Below are 17,861 nucleotides of genomic sequence, written 5' to 3'. Positions count from 1 at the left end.
AAAATACTGACTGGGAAAAACAAATGGTGTCCATATAATATAATCCTTCATATAGCTTCCTTTTGCCCCACCCATTTTCACCTGTCATTAGCATCTCCCAGTAGGGTGGTACATTCGTTACAATGGATGAACCAATATGGAGATATTATCATTAAAGTTTATAGTTTACATTAGGGCTCACTCTGGGTTGTACATTTCATGGGTTTTGACAGATGTATCACCTATATCCATAGTCTTATGCAGAATAGTTTCACTCTCCTAAAAGTCTGTTTTGCTCCACCTATTCATCCCTCCAGACCCCCCAAACCCTAGTAACTACTGGTCTCTTTTTAATGTCTCCATAGTTTTGCCTTTCCCATGAATTCACATAGTTGGAATCATATACAGTAACTATCCTTTTCAGATTGACTTATTTCACTTAAAAATACACATGTAATTTCCCTCTCTGTCTTTTCATGGCTTGATACCGCATTTACTTATTATCAAATAAGATTCCATACTATGTATATGCCAGAGTTTATTCACCAGTTCAAACACATGTTTGTTTCTTCCAAGTTTTGGTAATTATAAATAAAGTTGCTATAAATAACCACATGGACGTTTAGTGTAGACATAAGCATTCAACACATTTGGGTGAATATCAAGTAGTACAATTGCTGGGTCATATGGTTAAGAGTATGCTCAGTTTTGTAAGAAACTGCCAAACTGTCTGACAAAGTGGCTGTACCATTTTGCATTCCCACCAGAAGAAAACCTCCTATGTTATCTTCTAATGTTTCATAATGAATGAGAGTTCCTGTTGCTCTGCATCCTCGGGAGTGTTTGATGATGTCAGTTATTTGGAAAGAGCCGTTTTAAAAGATGTTTAGTGGCATCTCATATTTTTTTTTAATTTTAAAATCCCTGGTGACAAACAAATTTGAGTATTTTTATATGCTATTAGCTATTCAAATAGATTATTTTGGGACATGTCTATTCTGATGTTTCATCCACTTTCTCATCAAGTTGTTTATTTTCTTATTTTTGAGTTTTTAAAGTTCTTTATGTATTTTGAATACCAGGCCTTATCAGATACGTGTTTTAGAATATTTTCCTTGGTCTCTAGCTTGTCTTTTCATTCTCCTAACAGTGTCATTTACATGGAAGCTTAATTTAATTCAATGAGCAATTTTGAGTTAATTTTGGTGACTTCTGTATATGCTGTGTATAGATTTTTTTTTTTTGAATTTGGGTGTAGTTGTTTCAGCATCATTTATTGAACAGACTATCCTTTCTGTGTTGTATTGCCTTTGATTCCTTGTCAAATATCATTTGTTTGTATTTGTGTGAGTCTGTTTCTGGACTCTCTTCTGTCTCATTATCAGTGTGTCTATTCTTTCACAACTACCACATTGTCTTGGTTACTGTAGCCTTATATTATGTCTTAAGTCTGGTAGTGTCAGTTATCTGACTTTGTTCATCTCCTTTAACCTTGTGTTGGTTATTCTGTGTCTTCCATTTTTCTTTTTAAACTTCCAAGTGAGTGTGTTAGTATCCTTAAAATAACTTGCTAGGACTTTGACTAGGATTGATTGAATGTATAAATCAAGTTGGAAAGAACTTACATCTTGACAATATTGAGTCTTCCTCATGCAATAATATCCATTTATCTATCTTTGAGATTTTTCATCAATTTTGTAGTATTCGTCATATATATCATGTACTTCTTTTGGTTAGATTTATATATATATATATTATATATATATATATACATATATATATATAATATATATATTTGGTGTTAATATGAATAGTATTGTTTTAAAATTTGAATTCCAATTGTTCATTCCTGCTTTATAAACGTAATTAACTTTTGTATATTATTTTTGCATCCTGCAACTTTGCTCTAATTGCTTCTCAGTTCCAGGAATATCTTTTATTTGGTGGGGGTTGATTATTGCTTGATTTTCTATGGAGACAGTCATGTCATCTATGAACAAAGTTTCTTTCTTTCTCAGTGAGTATGTGGTTTTTTCCCCTTTCTTATATTATTATGCTACCAAGGGCTTCCAGTATGATACTGAGTGAAGCTGTGAGAGCAGACATCCTTACTTGTTCATGATTTTAATAGGAAAATGGCTAGTTTTTCACTACTAAGGATGATGGATGATGTTAGCTATAGTTCTTCATCAATATTCTTTATCAATATGAAGTTCCCTTCTATTCAGAGTTCCCTATGATTTGTCATCATAAATGTGTATTGCTTTTCATCATATTCTTTTCTGAATGTATTGATATACTTACTTAATGTTTATTCTGTAGAGAAGCTATTATCAGAGTGGGTAGGCAGCCTACAAAATGGGAGAAAATGTTTGCAATCTATCCATCTGACAAAGGGCTAATATCCATAATCTATAAGGAACTTAAATTTACAAGGTAAAACCACCGCATCAAAAAGTGGGCAAAGGATACAAACAGACACTTCTCAAAAGAAGACATTTATGTGGCCAGCAAACATATGTAAAAAAGCTCATCAGCACTGTTCCCTAGAGAAATGCAAGTCAAAACCACAATGAGATACTATCTCATGCCAGTTAGAATGGCAATCATTAAAAAGTCAAGAAACAACAGATGCTGGAGAGGATATGGAGAAATAGGAACTCTTTTACACTGTTGGTGGGAGTGTAAATTAGCTCAACCATTGTGGAAGACAGTGTGCACCAGAATTCAAGAAACTAGAACCAGAAATAACATTTGACCCAGCAATCCCATTACTGGTTGTGTACCCAAAGGATTAAAAATCATCCTACTATGAAGACACATGCACATGTATGCTTATTGTAGCACTGTTCACAATAGCAAAGACTTGGAACTAACCCAAATGTCAGTCGGTGAACTCTGTTGTGACCTGCGCATCTGAGGGATCTAGACTGTGTGCTCCTTTTGAGAATCTAACTAATACCTGATGATCTGAGATGGAGCAGTTTTGTTGCAAAACTATTTCCCCTGCCACCCCCTCCATGGAAAAAATTGTCTTCCATGAAAGGGTCCCTGGTGCCAAAAATATTGGGGATAACTGCTCTAATGAATCTAAGAATAGTTGTTGGTTTTCTGTTTATTCAGCTTTTTTGTATGTGAAGACTGGAGCAGTGATTTCCAGTTCCTTATATGCTGGACCAGAGACTGCAAATCTGTGCCATATATAGTGAATGGATTGTTTGATCTCTACATATATCTGCAATTCTGAAGCTGTAGAAGGCAGTTAATTGGTCTTATCCTACACTCATACATCACTTAGGAGACATATGACAAAAAATTTGGGAATGAGCTACATTTTCGTTCATGTCGGTGGCATTGTTATGTCCATCCTGTATTGACCCACCTTAAAACCTATAACATCTTTTCTTCAAGGGAAATTTCCATTTCTATTAATTTAGATATGTTTTTCTTTTTTCTTATATATAATTCGAATATTTTCAAACTAACCCATAGGAAACTATGCATTTCTAAGGATTAAGCAGTAACTCAGTTCATTGCTTTGCCTTATCAGTGGTAACTAAAGAGCAGACCCTTAATAGAACAACTGAGTATAGCTGGGGCCAAGAAACATCACACTGTCCTCTCACTGATGCATTTCACACACTGGTTTTAATAAGCTGCACTCCTAATGAAACGCAGCATTTCTGATAGCAAAGGGATTTTACTCAGAGAACTCCAGTCAGTGCCAGTGACCTGACTTTAACATTGCAGGCACCAGGAGTGTCTGGATACTGCAGGAGAGGAATTTCAGGAAACACTCCTAATCATTTTCTTTCAAACTCTTACCTGGCCAACTTAGATACAAGAACATAGTTGAAGTAGATAGTCTCTAATACATATCTGATATAGTTTGGAATCCCCTCCAAATCATGGGGTCATGGGGGTAGATTTCTCATGGCTCATAGTCTGTGAGTTCTTACAAAATCTGGTTGTTGTAAAGTGTGGCACACCACCCCCCCTGGCACTCTCTCTCCTGTTCCAGCTTTCCCTAAGTAATGTACCTGCTCCCAAGTGGCCTTCTGCCATGAGTAAAAGCTTCTTGAAGCCTCCCCAGAAGCAATTGCTGGTGCCACACTCCCTGGAGAGCCTGAAGAACTGTGAGACAATTAAACCTCATTTCTCTAAAGGAATACCCAGTCTCAGGTATTCCTTTAGAGAAATGCAAGCATGGCTTAATAAACCATGTATTCTGGAATTGAGTAATTAACACCCATATTTTCTATTACCTCTTTATATCTATTGCTGAATGTTTTTCTTCAAAGGAGTCTTCATTCAAAATAAATGTTGAGGCATTTTTTAAGCAAAAAATTTAACAGATTTAATTTGATAATATACTAGTTATGTTTAGATGACATCACTTTGGTTTATCTATGTTTAAATTTAGCAAGTTCTCTTTAAGTTTTTAATGTTCTACATTATGTGCTATAGCTTTGATATAACTTTGCATACAGTATAACCCTTGATGATAACATAAACTCTATTATAATTTAATATCTTTATATGTTCTTTGAATCCATATTTTATGCTAAAATTTTGCTAAAATTATTGCTTTACATTATGTAAGGATGACAGTTAATATATTACTGGGTCTGTGTTTGACTAAAATTAAAATTATTAAAATAGAAATAGCCAAATTCATCCAGCAGTTGATTTTTAGAAAGCTATTTCAAACAATTATTGCTGTGATGAGTTACCATTTTAATAAAGTATGTTTAATAGATGTAAAATCAGAAACAAATGGAATTAGAATCAATTATTTTTCAAGGATGTTAGCCATTGTAGTTTTTCAGAATTATCGACATTTAAAAGTTATTAAAATTGAGCATTTTGCTGAGAGTTATCACAAAAAACCCTCAGAATACAGTAATATTATTTCCATTGAAGGTCAGAAATTCATACTATACTTTTAGTTGTTAGTGGGTTTCCCGTTAGACATAATGAATAAACAACATTATGAGTTCTTAAACAATAGTGCGAGTTTTCCCGTCAGCCACAGTGACTATGGAAACACTTGACACACATGTACTTATTCAATATAATAACACTGGAGTATTATAAATACATGTTGCGAATTAAATAACCTACAAACGTGTCATTTCATTGAAATAAGTAGTAAGTTAGTAAAGTTGACCAGAATTAATTGGGACTAGGGGTAGGGTCAAATAATAGGGTAAGATGTGTTGACGCCTATTGGAGAGTTTCATGCTCATGACATGGGGCGGGAATGTCTTGGTGTGGTTTTGAGAAGCAGAGTAAGGAGAGAATGGAAGGAAAATGAATTTGACAAGACCGTGTAGGAATGTTTGAAGATTAAAAAGACTAAGTGCAGAGAGAAAAGTAAACTGCAAAACCAGTAAAAATGGGTACATTAATAAATAAAATAAATATGTGCTGAGGTTTGAGGAAAAAACGAAGTGTTGGAGTTACATTTTCATGTAATTTGGCTTTCTAAACTTATTTTGCCAGAAAAAAAATTACAAAATAAATATAATATAGCCATTCATTTTTAAGTTGTTTGTAAACCAAGTTTTGTGCAAAAATCAGAGTTCACTTTAAATAGGTTCTGTATAGTTGTCCTGTTATTGACAAGTTGAATTAGAAACTTTACATCTTTTAGTTTTAGTTTTTAATAAATAGAAAAATAATTGCATAAACTTATAAACCAAGTATCCACCATATCCTGGAGCTGAAGATTCTTTGGAATGGGTACTTATGTGTCAGACTGGAAGTAGTCAATGGTTCCAAATTCCCTTCAGATTGAATCCTTGCTTATTTTGTTAAAGGATCAATATTAAAAGTAATGTTTTTTCTCAAGAAATGTCTTGAGTATCATATTTTCCAAAACATCCAATTTTATTTTAGGGTTAAAGTCTCACATTTCACGTTTCTAAACTTTGGCCAAGTTTTTAATTTTTCTTTAGTTTATAATGATCTTGATTTACTTTTATTTTGTTTAATTTCCATTAACAGATAGATTTCTGAAATTGATTTTAGATTTATTTTGTACTTGCAGACACTAGTAACATTCTTAACTTCTGGCTCTTAAATATTTGGTGATTCTTGGTAGTGTTTTTGGAATGTCAGTTTAATATCATAATATGTAATAAGCTGACTGGAATTATTCTTTCCTTCTTTTAGTATAAATTTTGGATATATTTTATAGGATAAGTTAACTGTAGATAAATTTTGACACTAAGATAGTGAGACAGTAAGATTTTTCAGTAAGAGGGAGGTCACTGGAAAAATGTACTATTGCAATAGAAGAAAATTAATATCCATGTGTTTTCTTTTCTCTGGATCTTATTTCATCCTGGTCAACATGGTGAAACCCCATCTCTACTAAAAATACAAAAAATTAGCTGGGCATGGTGGTGTGTTAACAAGAGCGAAACTCCGTCTCAAAAAAAAAAAAAAAAAAATGCATAAATTATTGCTGAAGTATACTATAAGCCAAATATATATATATATATATATATATATATATATATATATAGCAAGCGAGAGAGAAATAGATAGTATTATATATATAAGTATCGAATTATATATGGTATGGTATATAAATATTACTATATTAACAAATTAGATATAACTTTGGCATCTGATAACTATAAAATTTAGGTGCAAAAAGAGAATGTAGAAATATAACTCTTTAATCTTACCTTTTTTCTCATTCAGTATAGAATTTTTTAAATAGCACTAGAAAATGGCATATTTTGTTTTGAATCATTTCTACTGATAAACAAAAATATTAGCATCTTGCATGTTTGTTGCTTTCAAAGGTAACTACTTCTATTTCATTTCTTGTTGGTTACATTTTTTAGTCACTGAACTATTTTAGAAATTGCTGAATATCTATGTTGGTTAATCCAGGAAGATTTTCCATCTGTCAAAATGTTAAAATATTTTCTGCACATTACTGTGGGTTTCAACTTCTATAATCTGATATTCATTTATCATATTCATGTATGATGAGGGTCTTCTTTGTTTGTAGTTACACACCGTTAGTCTAACACTAACAAAGTTCTTTAGCAATAAAAAATTTGTGTTTATATCTCTTTCAGCTTTTTAAATGCTTGAGGCAGTTACAGGTCTTTTTTTGTTTGTTTGTTTTTAATGTCCAGTTTGACATACAGAAGTGAGAAGCAAACAGAGGTTCTACTAATGAAGGAAAATGTAACCTCCATTGGCTCACTTTATAACCCACGATTTCTACAGATAGAAAATACAACAGTCAATATATTGAGCTGTTACATAGCCAGAGATTTCATTCTTTCATCAGTCATTTGGATGTCCTGATACTTCTAACATCCAATCATAAAAAGTTATTTCTAATGATTTTTTAAAGGTGTATACCATTGAAGAATCAGGGCTAAACATCCTGGTGTGGTCAGTGATTGGAAATGAAAGAATGGGATGGACATATGCATATGCACCTCTCTCCAGTAATGGTCCCTTTAAGGTGGCATTTGAAGCTGATTTGGATGGAAATGAGGACATCTTTATTGCTCTTGATGACATCTCTTTTACCCCAGAGTGTGTGACTGGAGGTAAGTGATTTTTTCAGAAAATGGGAATATTTGTTTTTAGTATATAGGTTTACTACATATTTGGGAATTTCTGAGAAATTACATTTATTTTTGGACCCAGTTCCATTTACACATTAAAGAAGAATCATATATAGTAAGAAGTAAAGTTTCTCTGCCCATATACTTTGCCATGAAAGTTTCATATCCTGTAGGCAACAAAATAACTTTCCACTAAAGTTGTTTTAGAAACCCTGAGGAAATTTTGTTCTGCGAATGTAGCTTTATTTTCTACTTCCCTTATTCCCAAAGGTTTACAAGAACTGCACAAGGCAAAGGACCATATGATTACCTATTATCTTCCAGACTGTCTTCTCCATCTGTATTAACCTTTCCCCTTACCCAGGCCACATTCCTTCTTTAAACCATTTCTACTGTACAAGCTAAAATGCTCATTGTATTTCAAAAAGAAAAAAAAAGTATTAAACACCTTTTCTAAAAAAAAAAGTCATCCCTTTAACTGAAATCTGAATTTCTGATGTCTAAGATGTTTCCCCCCTAAGTGGGGCCATTTGTTCCCTTCCCGGGTCTTCCATTTAAAAATATTAAATAGTAGAGTCATTGTCTTTATAGGTTGTCAATACCTCTTTTAAAGGTTTTTTTCCCCTAATATCCCTATTCAAAAGTTTCTTTTCTTTTAAGACACTCATCTGAATTTTTATTCTTCTCATAGCTTTTTCTTTGGATTCTAAATCCTGGGCATTTTCGACTTCAGGTGACACACCCTATCTCTAACGCCAACTTCTTTGACTCTAATAACCAGCACACATCTGCTTCCTCAATAAATCACTCTCATGGTTGCATTCAGGGCCTGATCATCCCTTTTGAAATATTATGGTTACAAATCTCATGTAATCACCACTTTCTCATCTTCATTACTCCTCCTAAACCTGTTTTCTAGTAACATTAACAAGAAAAACATATATTCTAGATTATGCATGCTTCCTGGTTTTTGAGGTTCCGTAAACAGCCTCTTACCCCCAGTAATTAGAGATTTAATGATTAATACCTTATCCAAATCTATTTGCATTCTGAATTTTGAATTCTATTATGTACTGTTTCTTAAATTGTTCACATAAATTTGAATACTATGTGCCAGGCAATTTGCTATGCATTTTTCACATATTAATACATTTATTTATCAGCACATTCTTGTATATGGATTCTAGATATATATTCATATGATGTGAATATATCATTTATCTCATACTCTGCCATAACGGCTTTAATCATCTTTGCAATTGAGGTCACATAACCATCTGAGTTTTCCAAAACTGCTGGTCATGCTGGTTGGGACCACTTAATACCTTGGTTTATCACATTAGCTTGGCCTTTTAAGGTCCCAGACGCGGGTGTTTCTCATTTTCTGGCACCACTTTTCTCCAGCAATCTTCAAATCCTCCCATTTCTCCCTGACATGTTCTTCACTCTGCTGATTTTCTTGTGTCCTTTGAATAGAAATAAAGCCATTTTGTGATAAATTCCTTAATTTTTCTCATTTTCACCTCCAAATGGGCCTGCATCTGCCTCCAAACTCTTTTTCTCACCGTCTGTCTCAGGAAAAAAAAAAAAAAAAACTCCATTTTCCCAAGAGCTAATGCATATTTTTAGAACATTTGCTTTCTCAACTCCTTTCAGCAATTGCTCCATGTAAGTCTTCTGTATCTCATGTCTTCACTATCTCTCCTTCCATTCATTCTTGGCTCTGTCTTTTATTTATATATATATTCTATAATATGTTTTATATGTTATGAAAGTATATAATATATTATATATTGGTGATTATATAATATATGTTACACATTAATAACATATTAGTAACATACAGTCTATACATATAATTACATATGTATCATTTTATGTATTTATATTCTGGAATACATATTTACAAATATTTCTTATATATATAATATTCCACATGTATATGATGGAATAATGTATATTTATATGTATTTTACTGATTTCAAGCTCCTCATTAGCAAAAGAGGCTTGAGAGCTTGTATTTCATCTCCAGAGCCTAACATAGGGCCTAGGAAATGTAGCCTAAGAAATTACTGTTTTTCAAAATAACATAATAACAATGAAAACTGATTGTGTGAACAACATCCTAATGTTCACCAAAGTATAAAGGTTCTTCTTTCCCATTATGGTATAGAAACAGATTTTATTGTCAAGGATGATTTAAAAACAAAACAAAACAAACAAAAAACCCACTAAGACCTTTGACATTAAACCTTGAACTGTTTTCTCTTTGTCATTTTGTGTAACAGAATTACCTCTCCCCAGACCTATTCTTTCCTCCAAAATCCAGAGTCTTAAGACATAGCTTCTACAGCATGAGTTCATTATTGATTCAGGCAGATGCTTTCAGAAAATTATAAATTAAACCAGCACTCCTCAAACTGGGGCATACAGATGCCCACAGAAATGTCCTAGGGAGTATGCAATACCACCAAATAAATCTGATGTAATTCATTGGGTTTACTTGAACATTTGGGGATAAAATTTAAATAATTTATTATTTGACATTTGAAATAAACACAAATCTACTATGATGTGGAATGTCAAAGAGAAAACATAAAGCTTTAAAGAAACGTGATCCTTTAGTGCTATTACTAACGTCTTCTTCCCTGTGGTTTGTGGCACTATGGTGGAAAATTTTGAGAGGTGCCTAATTGATAATTTAGAGATTGAACACCTGTGTCATATAATAGACAATATGCATAATATATTGTTGAATATGAAAGTCATGACCAATGTAAGAGCTAACTAGAACAAGAGTCTATTGTTAAGCATAGAAAAATGGTAAAGGGTGAAACCAATTTTAATAAGCTGTCAATCAAAAAAGATGTCTATAGATCCTGAAAGATATACAAAATATAATATCTGTCTCTGAAAAATACAAATGTGAATTATTTTTCTTTTTGTCTTGGTATTTTTTTTCCTTATTTTAAAATGTCTGGTTAGAACTGTGTTGTTTGTAATTGGGGAAAAATAATGGTGTTACTTTATCAAGTAAAATTGTAAGGTCTTGATGCTTATAATTAAGAACCACATATTTTGGACCAATGATGGTTTTAATCTTGCGCTAAATGAAGTTATTTATTGGAATTATTATGAGGAACTGTTGCATAGATGGATTTATTTCAATTACTTTGAGTCCTGTGTTTTTCCAATAGTTATTTCTGTTAATAATAACTCATCTCTGTGAAACTCTTTGAGAAATGTGAGAACAGGTTATAATTAGCTCTTCTTATTTGCCAAGGTTAGGGGACATCAGGCAGAATAAATGTTACGGGTGAGCTGTTCTGCTAGTAGTTCAGGCATCTCATGTTTCACTGTTCTGGAGCAAATCTTTATCCTGTGTAAGAAGGAGTAATCTAGAATTCGTTTTGCCTTAGCAGTTTTTCTTCCAGTTGCCTTAACTTTCCAAATAGCAGCCAACAAAGTCAGACAGAATTTTTAGATGTTCAAGAAGGAAAAAAAAATAGCAATTATATGTATGCCTCAGAGACATTTGGTAAAAATTATCTTTTAAGTATAGTACTTAGTAAGAAAAACTTCATTTCCCAGAAATGCTGGATAAAGAAAGCATTCTTTTTCACCTAAAATTTAAAATAGGTCAAATTTTGAGACATTCCTCTTTCAAAGTTTCTATTTTGTAGACTAAAAATCTCTAGGATGCAGTTTTCCAATGAAAGATAGTTGTTAAAAATGCAAGAATTCTGATAGTACAGGGCCTACCACAATGAGTATTTGCTGAATAAAGCAAGAAACAGAAATTAAATAGATTTTTTCCGGTATTCTTTTATGTGTTCATCCTTCAGCCCTTAGGAAAATGTGAAAAATTCTATGCCATTACAACTACTAGCTTTGTCTTTTCTTAGTTAACTCAAACTAGACGCAAATGAACTAAGGCATCTAAATTAAAAGACAATTTTCTTCAGATTTTATAACAAGACATCCAGATTTGTATGTGAACATGCCAGCTTTCTGCTCAGGTCCAGGTTAACATCCTACGATAAAAACAGCAAACTTTCCACTGCATTTCAACCTCATATTAGGTGTTGTGTTGTTGTTTTTCCCACCGCCACAAACTCCCTTAATTGGAAGGAATCCAGAACAATGACATTTGTCACCCCAAGTTACCTACGGTTTTCTTTCCATATAGAAGATTCCACTAAAAGCAGCAGCCCTGTCCCCCACCAGCCCTTACTTTCTGCATTATTACTTCTCTGTACCACCTTAATTACTTTAGGTTTCCCAGGGCAACATTTTGTAAATGAGTCTAACTTGATGAAATAAAGAATCTTCAGAAATTCTGAGTCAGCAGAAGAGTGTGTTTATTTTCATTGCATCTGTTTTTCTTAGCTATGTGAGTGTCCACAAGAGAAATGTGTTTTCTGTTTTACTTCTGTCATTTGAAACAAAGAGGATCCCATCTGTCTCCGTGATGAAGAAACATTTTACAGCACCAGTAGGACACTGATATTTTTTAAACTATGTGTGAGGCTGTAAAATATTTGAAACAACAATGGCTTGAAAATACTGTGCCTTTCTACAGAGTTTTGTCAGGAGTTTAATAAGGTGGCGAATGCTAATAGACACAGTTCTATGGAGTTTGCTCCATAGCTAAGAAGTGGATTATTTCCATACAGAAGTTGGCAGGTGTACTGGGTAGAATAGTATCTCCTCAAAACTCCACGTCCTTTGAAGGACCTCAGAATGTGACGTCATTTAGAAATAAGACCTTCGTGGATGTAATTAAGATGTGAATTAAAGGCATTCTGGAGTAGACTGGGCCCTAATCCAGTATGACCAATGTCCTTAGAAGGAGAAGAGAACATGACTCACAGAGAGCACCATGTGATGAAGGAGGTAGAGGTTGGAGCAACTCATACACCAGCCAAGGAATGCCAGACTTATAGCGTCTTTTTGAATGCTCATGGTGAGTCAAAAGAAGCTAACAAAAAGTAGTGGAGCAGCTTCTCTCCAGAACCTTCAGAGAGAGCACGGCCCTAGAAATACCTTGAATTCAGACTTTTGGCCCCCACAACTGTGGAAGCATAAACGTCTGTTGTTTTCAGCCATCCGGCTTGTGAAACGTCATTACTGTGACCTTAGGAAACTAATACAACTGGGAACATTGAAGTCTATTTTATAGTCAAGAACTGGGTGCAAATTTCCATTATGCACTGCTTCCTGCTTTGCTTTCTTTCTCTCTTGTTTGTTGTCTGGGAAGGAACCCCACTGAGCCATGAACTCTAGATTCCATATAGCAGGCAGATGACCTTGACCATGGGACATGTTCCTTCTGGATCCTACCCCAGGTCGGAAACCCCTTCCTGGCCCTGGAAGCCGTTAAGTCTCAGCCCCACATCAACATGGCCCTCTCCCAGGAGGGACTCAAGGCTGGCATGGCTCTGCATGACAGGCCTGGTGAATCAGGGCACCTGCCCATCTCAGCCAGCTGCCAGTGTCCATTCCTCTGAACCTGGGTAGAAGAGACAGCCAGGCAACTGGAATCATGGAAGCCCAGTGGAACAGAAAAAATCAGAAAATAAAGCACATTTTATCCAACTATAGGCAGGAAAAGCAGGGATTTGCCCCCTGCCTCATTTTTTTTTTCTCTTCCTAGAATAATCATTAAACTTTTCCCATGGCCAGCCATCCCCTACCCATCCTCCAAAAAGAAAAAAAAAATCTTTATTATGCTAACTTACTACTCATTGGACCTAATTTTTTTCATCCATGAAATGATTATTGTCAGGATTTAGGAATGTGCCTTTCCTAAGAGTTGCATTGACCATTTCATGCAGATGAGGAATCATTTTGAAAAACCTAAGAATAATACTTAAGGGATCTAACATGTCTATGATTAATATTCTCAGCTGAAACATGCTGCATCTGAAACTTTCTTAGATAAGTACAGTAAATAAGAAGAGATGCTACCATGTATTCAAATGCTGAGAAAACTCTAATTTGGGAAATTAACATTATGGACACTTTTTTCCCCCCAACTAGATTTGGTTGTTGTTGAGTTGAAAGAAAACAGATCTTCAGAGAGTGAATGCAGATTCTAAAGAAAAGAAATGTCTTCATATGGCATCCGTTTGTCTTGACTTGATAAATATAAGTTAAGGACAAATAGCAAAGTGTCAGACAAAATAAAAAATAAAATTCATAAGGTAGTCAAGGGAAAATAGTACAAATTCTGTTTCACTGATGAAAAATAATGACTCTCACTTCATCAATGAATAGAGACTCCCATTCTCCTTTCATGTCTCTAAACTTGAAAAGCAAGTCCAATAAGAATTTTCAGGTGTAATCTCTTGAACACAAATTATTTAAAGGCAGAGATCTTTGTCAGTTGTGTTCAATGGTGTATTCTATGTGCCTGGATGAGTTCCCATTATGTAGTTAGCTCTGAATAAGTATGTTGTATGACTAGATAAATATATTGAATGAACAGATAATTAAGTAAAAGTCACCATCAGCTGAATTTATATGGCACCTCTCTCTTCACACTCACTAGTGACCTCAGCCTCCTGCGTTGTTCTCAATTTCATGTTTGGGGAAAAAAAGATATTGAGAACAAGAGATAGAGAGAGAAGGAGAATGAACTTTTTGAATAGGCCAGCAGGCTCTGTGTGGTTGTATCCAGTGATGGAAAGACAACTACAGGATTAAAATTTTGGACAGCTGAGTTGAAACCATGGCTGTGCCACTAGATACTTGTATAATTTTGAGCAAATCATTTAAACTCTCTGGGCCATGTTATGTCATTGGGGAAATGAAATAGATGATTGGTTAAATCCCTTCCAACTCTGCCATTTTATGATTATATGAGGCTGGATTTGGAGGAGAGGATTAGGGAGGCAGAAAGAAGGCACAGAGCATCACATGGGAGAGTAGAGAGTTCAGAGAAAAGGAGGAGTTAAAGGGGATCTGGGAATTAGGGCAGCGAAGAAAAAGTAGAAATGTCATTGCAGTTAGATGCAGAAAACTTCGCACTACTGGGCATGTCTGTGAATTTAAGTATGCCATTCATTCAGTCAATATTGTTGAAAATGTATGTGCTGCCCTTGAATTGGATTGGAAAGGCAGGTAGGAATGTGGTCATACCTACAGCTCTCCAGGAGTTTATAATCTAAGAAAATACTGAGATAGGGATGCATACCTGAAAGTTTAAAGTACAGTTTGCCCTTGAACGAAATGGATGTTGTTAATTGCACAGGTTCACTTATTCATGGATTTTTTTTTTTTTTTTTTTTCAGTCAAATGCAAGAGTGCCAACTATTGGTATAGGCAGGACCCAGCAGGGCTAAACAAAGCCCTGATTTGTAGCATTTGTCTGTTTCTCTGATATAAATAGTCCCAACATGGTTGATTTCAGGCTATGTATGTGACATCACTGAAGGTGATATTAAAAATAGATGCTCAGCAACAGCAGGTAAACCAGTACAAGCAGGCTGCTGCATATAGTGTCGGAGGAGTGAGCCTCAGATTCAACAGAACCACCTCCCTCCCAGCTAGACAGTGGGATGAAAGCAAAGGCCATGGTTCATCCCAAAAAGAAAAACAAACAAAAGAACATTTACTCAGCATTATGAATAGAGAATATTGCCAAAAAAGCAATACTTTTTTTTTTCATAATAAGGGTATTTATACATTTTGTTTCCGTTGATAAAGGCCTCAAAAATCTTTTAGTTATGAATAATGATAAGGGGATGCCAGTAATGTCTTCAAAGCCTGTGTGTACCTTTCTAAATACACACTTTGAAAACAGTTATTATCTACTGCTCCTTATCCTTACTCTCAATGCAACTCAGTCAACAAGTTCTATAAATGTTGCCATTTTTTTCTCTCCAAGTTTCTTCTTACTGTCCAAATTCTCATTTGAGATCTTTTTATTATTAATCAGAATCTCTGTAATGGCCACATAACTGATGTATCTAATTTAATCACACGTATACAACTTTCAAATTAAATCCTCTAGTCTCAATTATGTTGTCAGTGACAGAAAGGTAGACCACTGACCTGTCTTACCACAGTAGCCAAAAGAATATGTTATTGCAAGCAACACAATTACGCTTGGGCTAACTCAAGCAAAAAGTAAGTTTACTGAAAGGATATTGGATTGCTCCAAAATTCAGAAGTTAGGCTAAGAATCCAAACCAGGGACATGAGCAGGAAGCAAATGAGATTGACAGCATTTGATGGTAAGACTGGCTAACGCCACTGCCTTCAAGTAATTGCTTTGGAAGCTGAGCTATCTACCCCTCTGCCATCACTACGAATCATCTCTGATACTCCCTATGTCACTCCTCCAACATTAAAAGTGCTGGTTGGAGCATACCATTTCCAATCCCAAGTCATATCTCCACACTTCAAAGTCACAGTAAGTTGCTTGATCATATCTAATTTCCACAACATGTATCTCTGGATGGTAGCCATTTTGATTCTCATTTTATCAGAATTAAGCTTGAAAATTCTGCAACATTTGGGTCACCTTATAACATTAAACAGCAACAATAAACCCTCTATGTATACTTTCATGGTGTAATAGATAACAAATAGAAGGGAAATTAATCAAAATATATAAATTCATGCAAGTTATAAAGAGGAGAAAAATGCTTAGTGGTTAATTGCCTACTGAATACGTTTCTTATTCTTTAGCACACCTACTGACTTGTCTGTCTCTGTCTATAAAATGATCCCTTCAAACAGGATCCTTTGTGTTTCTCAAGTATCCCTTTATCTCTGTGACTTTAGTCCTACCACTTCTCTGCCTAAGAAAGCATAGCTCTTTATCTCCTCTTGTGTAAATCCTTCTCCAATTTCAGGAGCAGAGCGAAAGCTGCCTCCTTCATGAACTTATCCTTAATCCTCCCCACAGGAAACCATGCTCTGAGATTGTCTTAGCCTTAACTTTGCAGTTCTTCTGTAATATATCTGAGAAGATATTGTTGATATCTTTAGCTTGTTCTCTGTCATTTTTATTTCCTCCACATTGAAAAATCCACATTATTTTTTGATTTGGCAAGAATGAGTGATCTTTAACTTCAAAGTTGATTAAGAAAAATGTAAAATAAATTTCAAGTCAATATATAACATAGAGTAGGTATCCATTACATATATTATAGCAATCGTAGATAAATTATTTAACACTTGGTTTTAATACAAGTGTCATTTTTATGATTTTCGGTTCAGTTAGTGATTTACAAGGCCTTGTTTTAAAATGGATAGTGATAAATATATAAAAGTCGAAAGGAAATGATTACCAGTCAATCCTGATTCACTTATTGGATTATAGAATATTATTAGGTTTTAAATCTATTATTGTGGGTCATGAAGTCCTTACTGTTTGTCAAAAGATGGGTTAATTCCTTTTTACTCCTAGAAGGGATATTAGATTTGAAGGCAAAAACACTAGAGCCAGAAAATGGCATTAAATGCTAATACCAGGCAGGCTTAAGGGAGTTAAACCTGGATTCCCTGCTTGACAGCCTTTGGAGGAGTCTGCCTGTTATTCTAGGAGGTGGTTTTTACTTGGTTGCCTGCTGATCATCAGGGTGGAAGGAATTTTGTTAAATTAGGGTGAAGAAGTCCAAATGACAACCATGGAAAAATCACTCTCAGTGTGAATATTTCATTAACCTGAATTTCACAAGTGTCTCACACAGAACCCAAAGATAAAACACAAATCACTGTCCCAAAATTCTGCCTTAAAGATGAAGGCTTTTACATGACGAATGACGTTGATCACATAAACACATATGCATTAAAATGTTTGTAATAGAACATGTATATGTGTATATATAAAATAAAACATGGCATGGTAACTCAGTAATTTTGTTACCATGTGGAAACAATAATCAATTCCTAAATTCCTGGTCACTTTTGGAAGTTATAACATTTGCCGACTCTTATTTTCTCTCAGAAAAGCTCAGCATCCAAATGTTTTACCAGGCCAAGTGTGTCAGAGAGATTCTGTGGGCTTTTCACAGCCAGGGTCAATCTGGCCCTGTTTCGTTCTCTTGGGCTAAGAGAGTCTACTTTTATTACGATTTTCCTGATTCCCTGGAACACATATGTTGTTTGCTGGAAAGTATCCAGACTATAAAAACAAGTTCATTTATTGCCTAAGAAATAGAAGAAAGCAACACTGCTTTGCTTAACAGTATAAGTTTTAAGAAAATATATATATTTTTCAAATAGAAAAACAAGGGACTTTCCCAGAATGACTAGTATTTTTTA

The 17,861-nt window shown here is 34.5% G+C and overlaps 1 protein-coding gene across 1 annotated transcript in view; it reads left to right on the top strand.

Moving 5' to 3' along the window:
• Positions 1–17,861, top strand: part of MALRD1 (MAM and LDL receptor class A domain containing 1) — a 594,555-nt gene that overhangs the window by 446,336 nt on the left and 130,358 nt on the right. The window contains exon 33 of the mRNA XM_039478847.2: positions 7,364–7,565. Within this exon, the coding sequence (XP_039334781.2) occupies positions 7,364–7,565 (202 nt within the window). The remainder of the gene's footprint in view (positions 1–7,363; positions 7,566–17,861) is intronic.

Source organism: Saimiri boliviensis, chromosome 8, assembly GCF_048565385.1.
Source record: "Saimiri boliviensis isolate mSaiBol1 chromosome 8, mSaiBol1.pri, whole genome shotgun sequence".
NCBI lineage: Eukaryota > Metazoa > Chordata > Mammalia > Primates > Cebidae > Saimiri > Saimiri boliviensis.
This window is presented reverse-complemented; position numbering and strand designations above follow the sequence as displayed.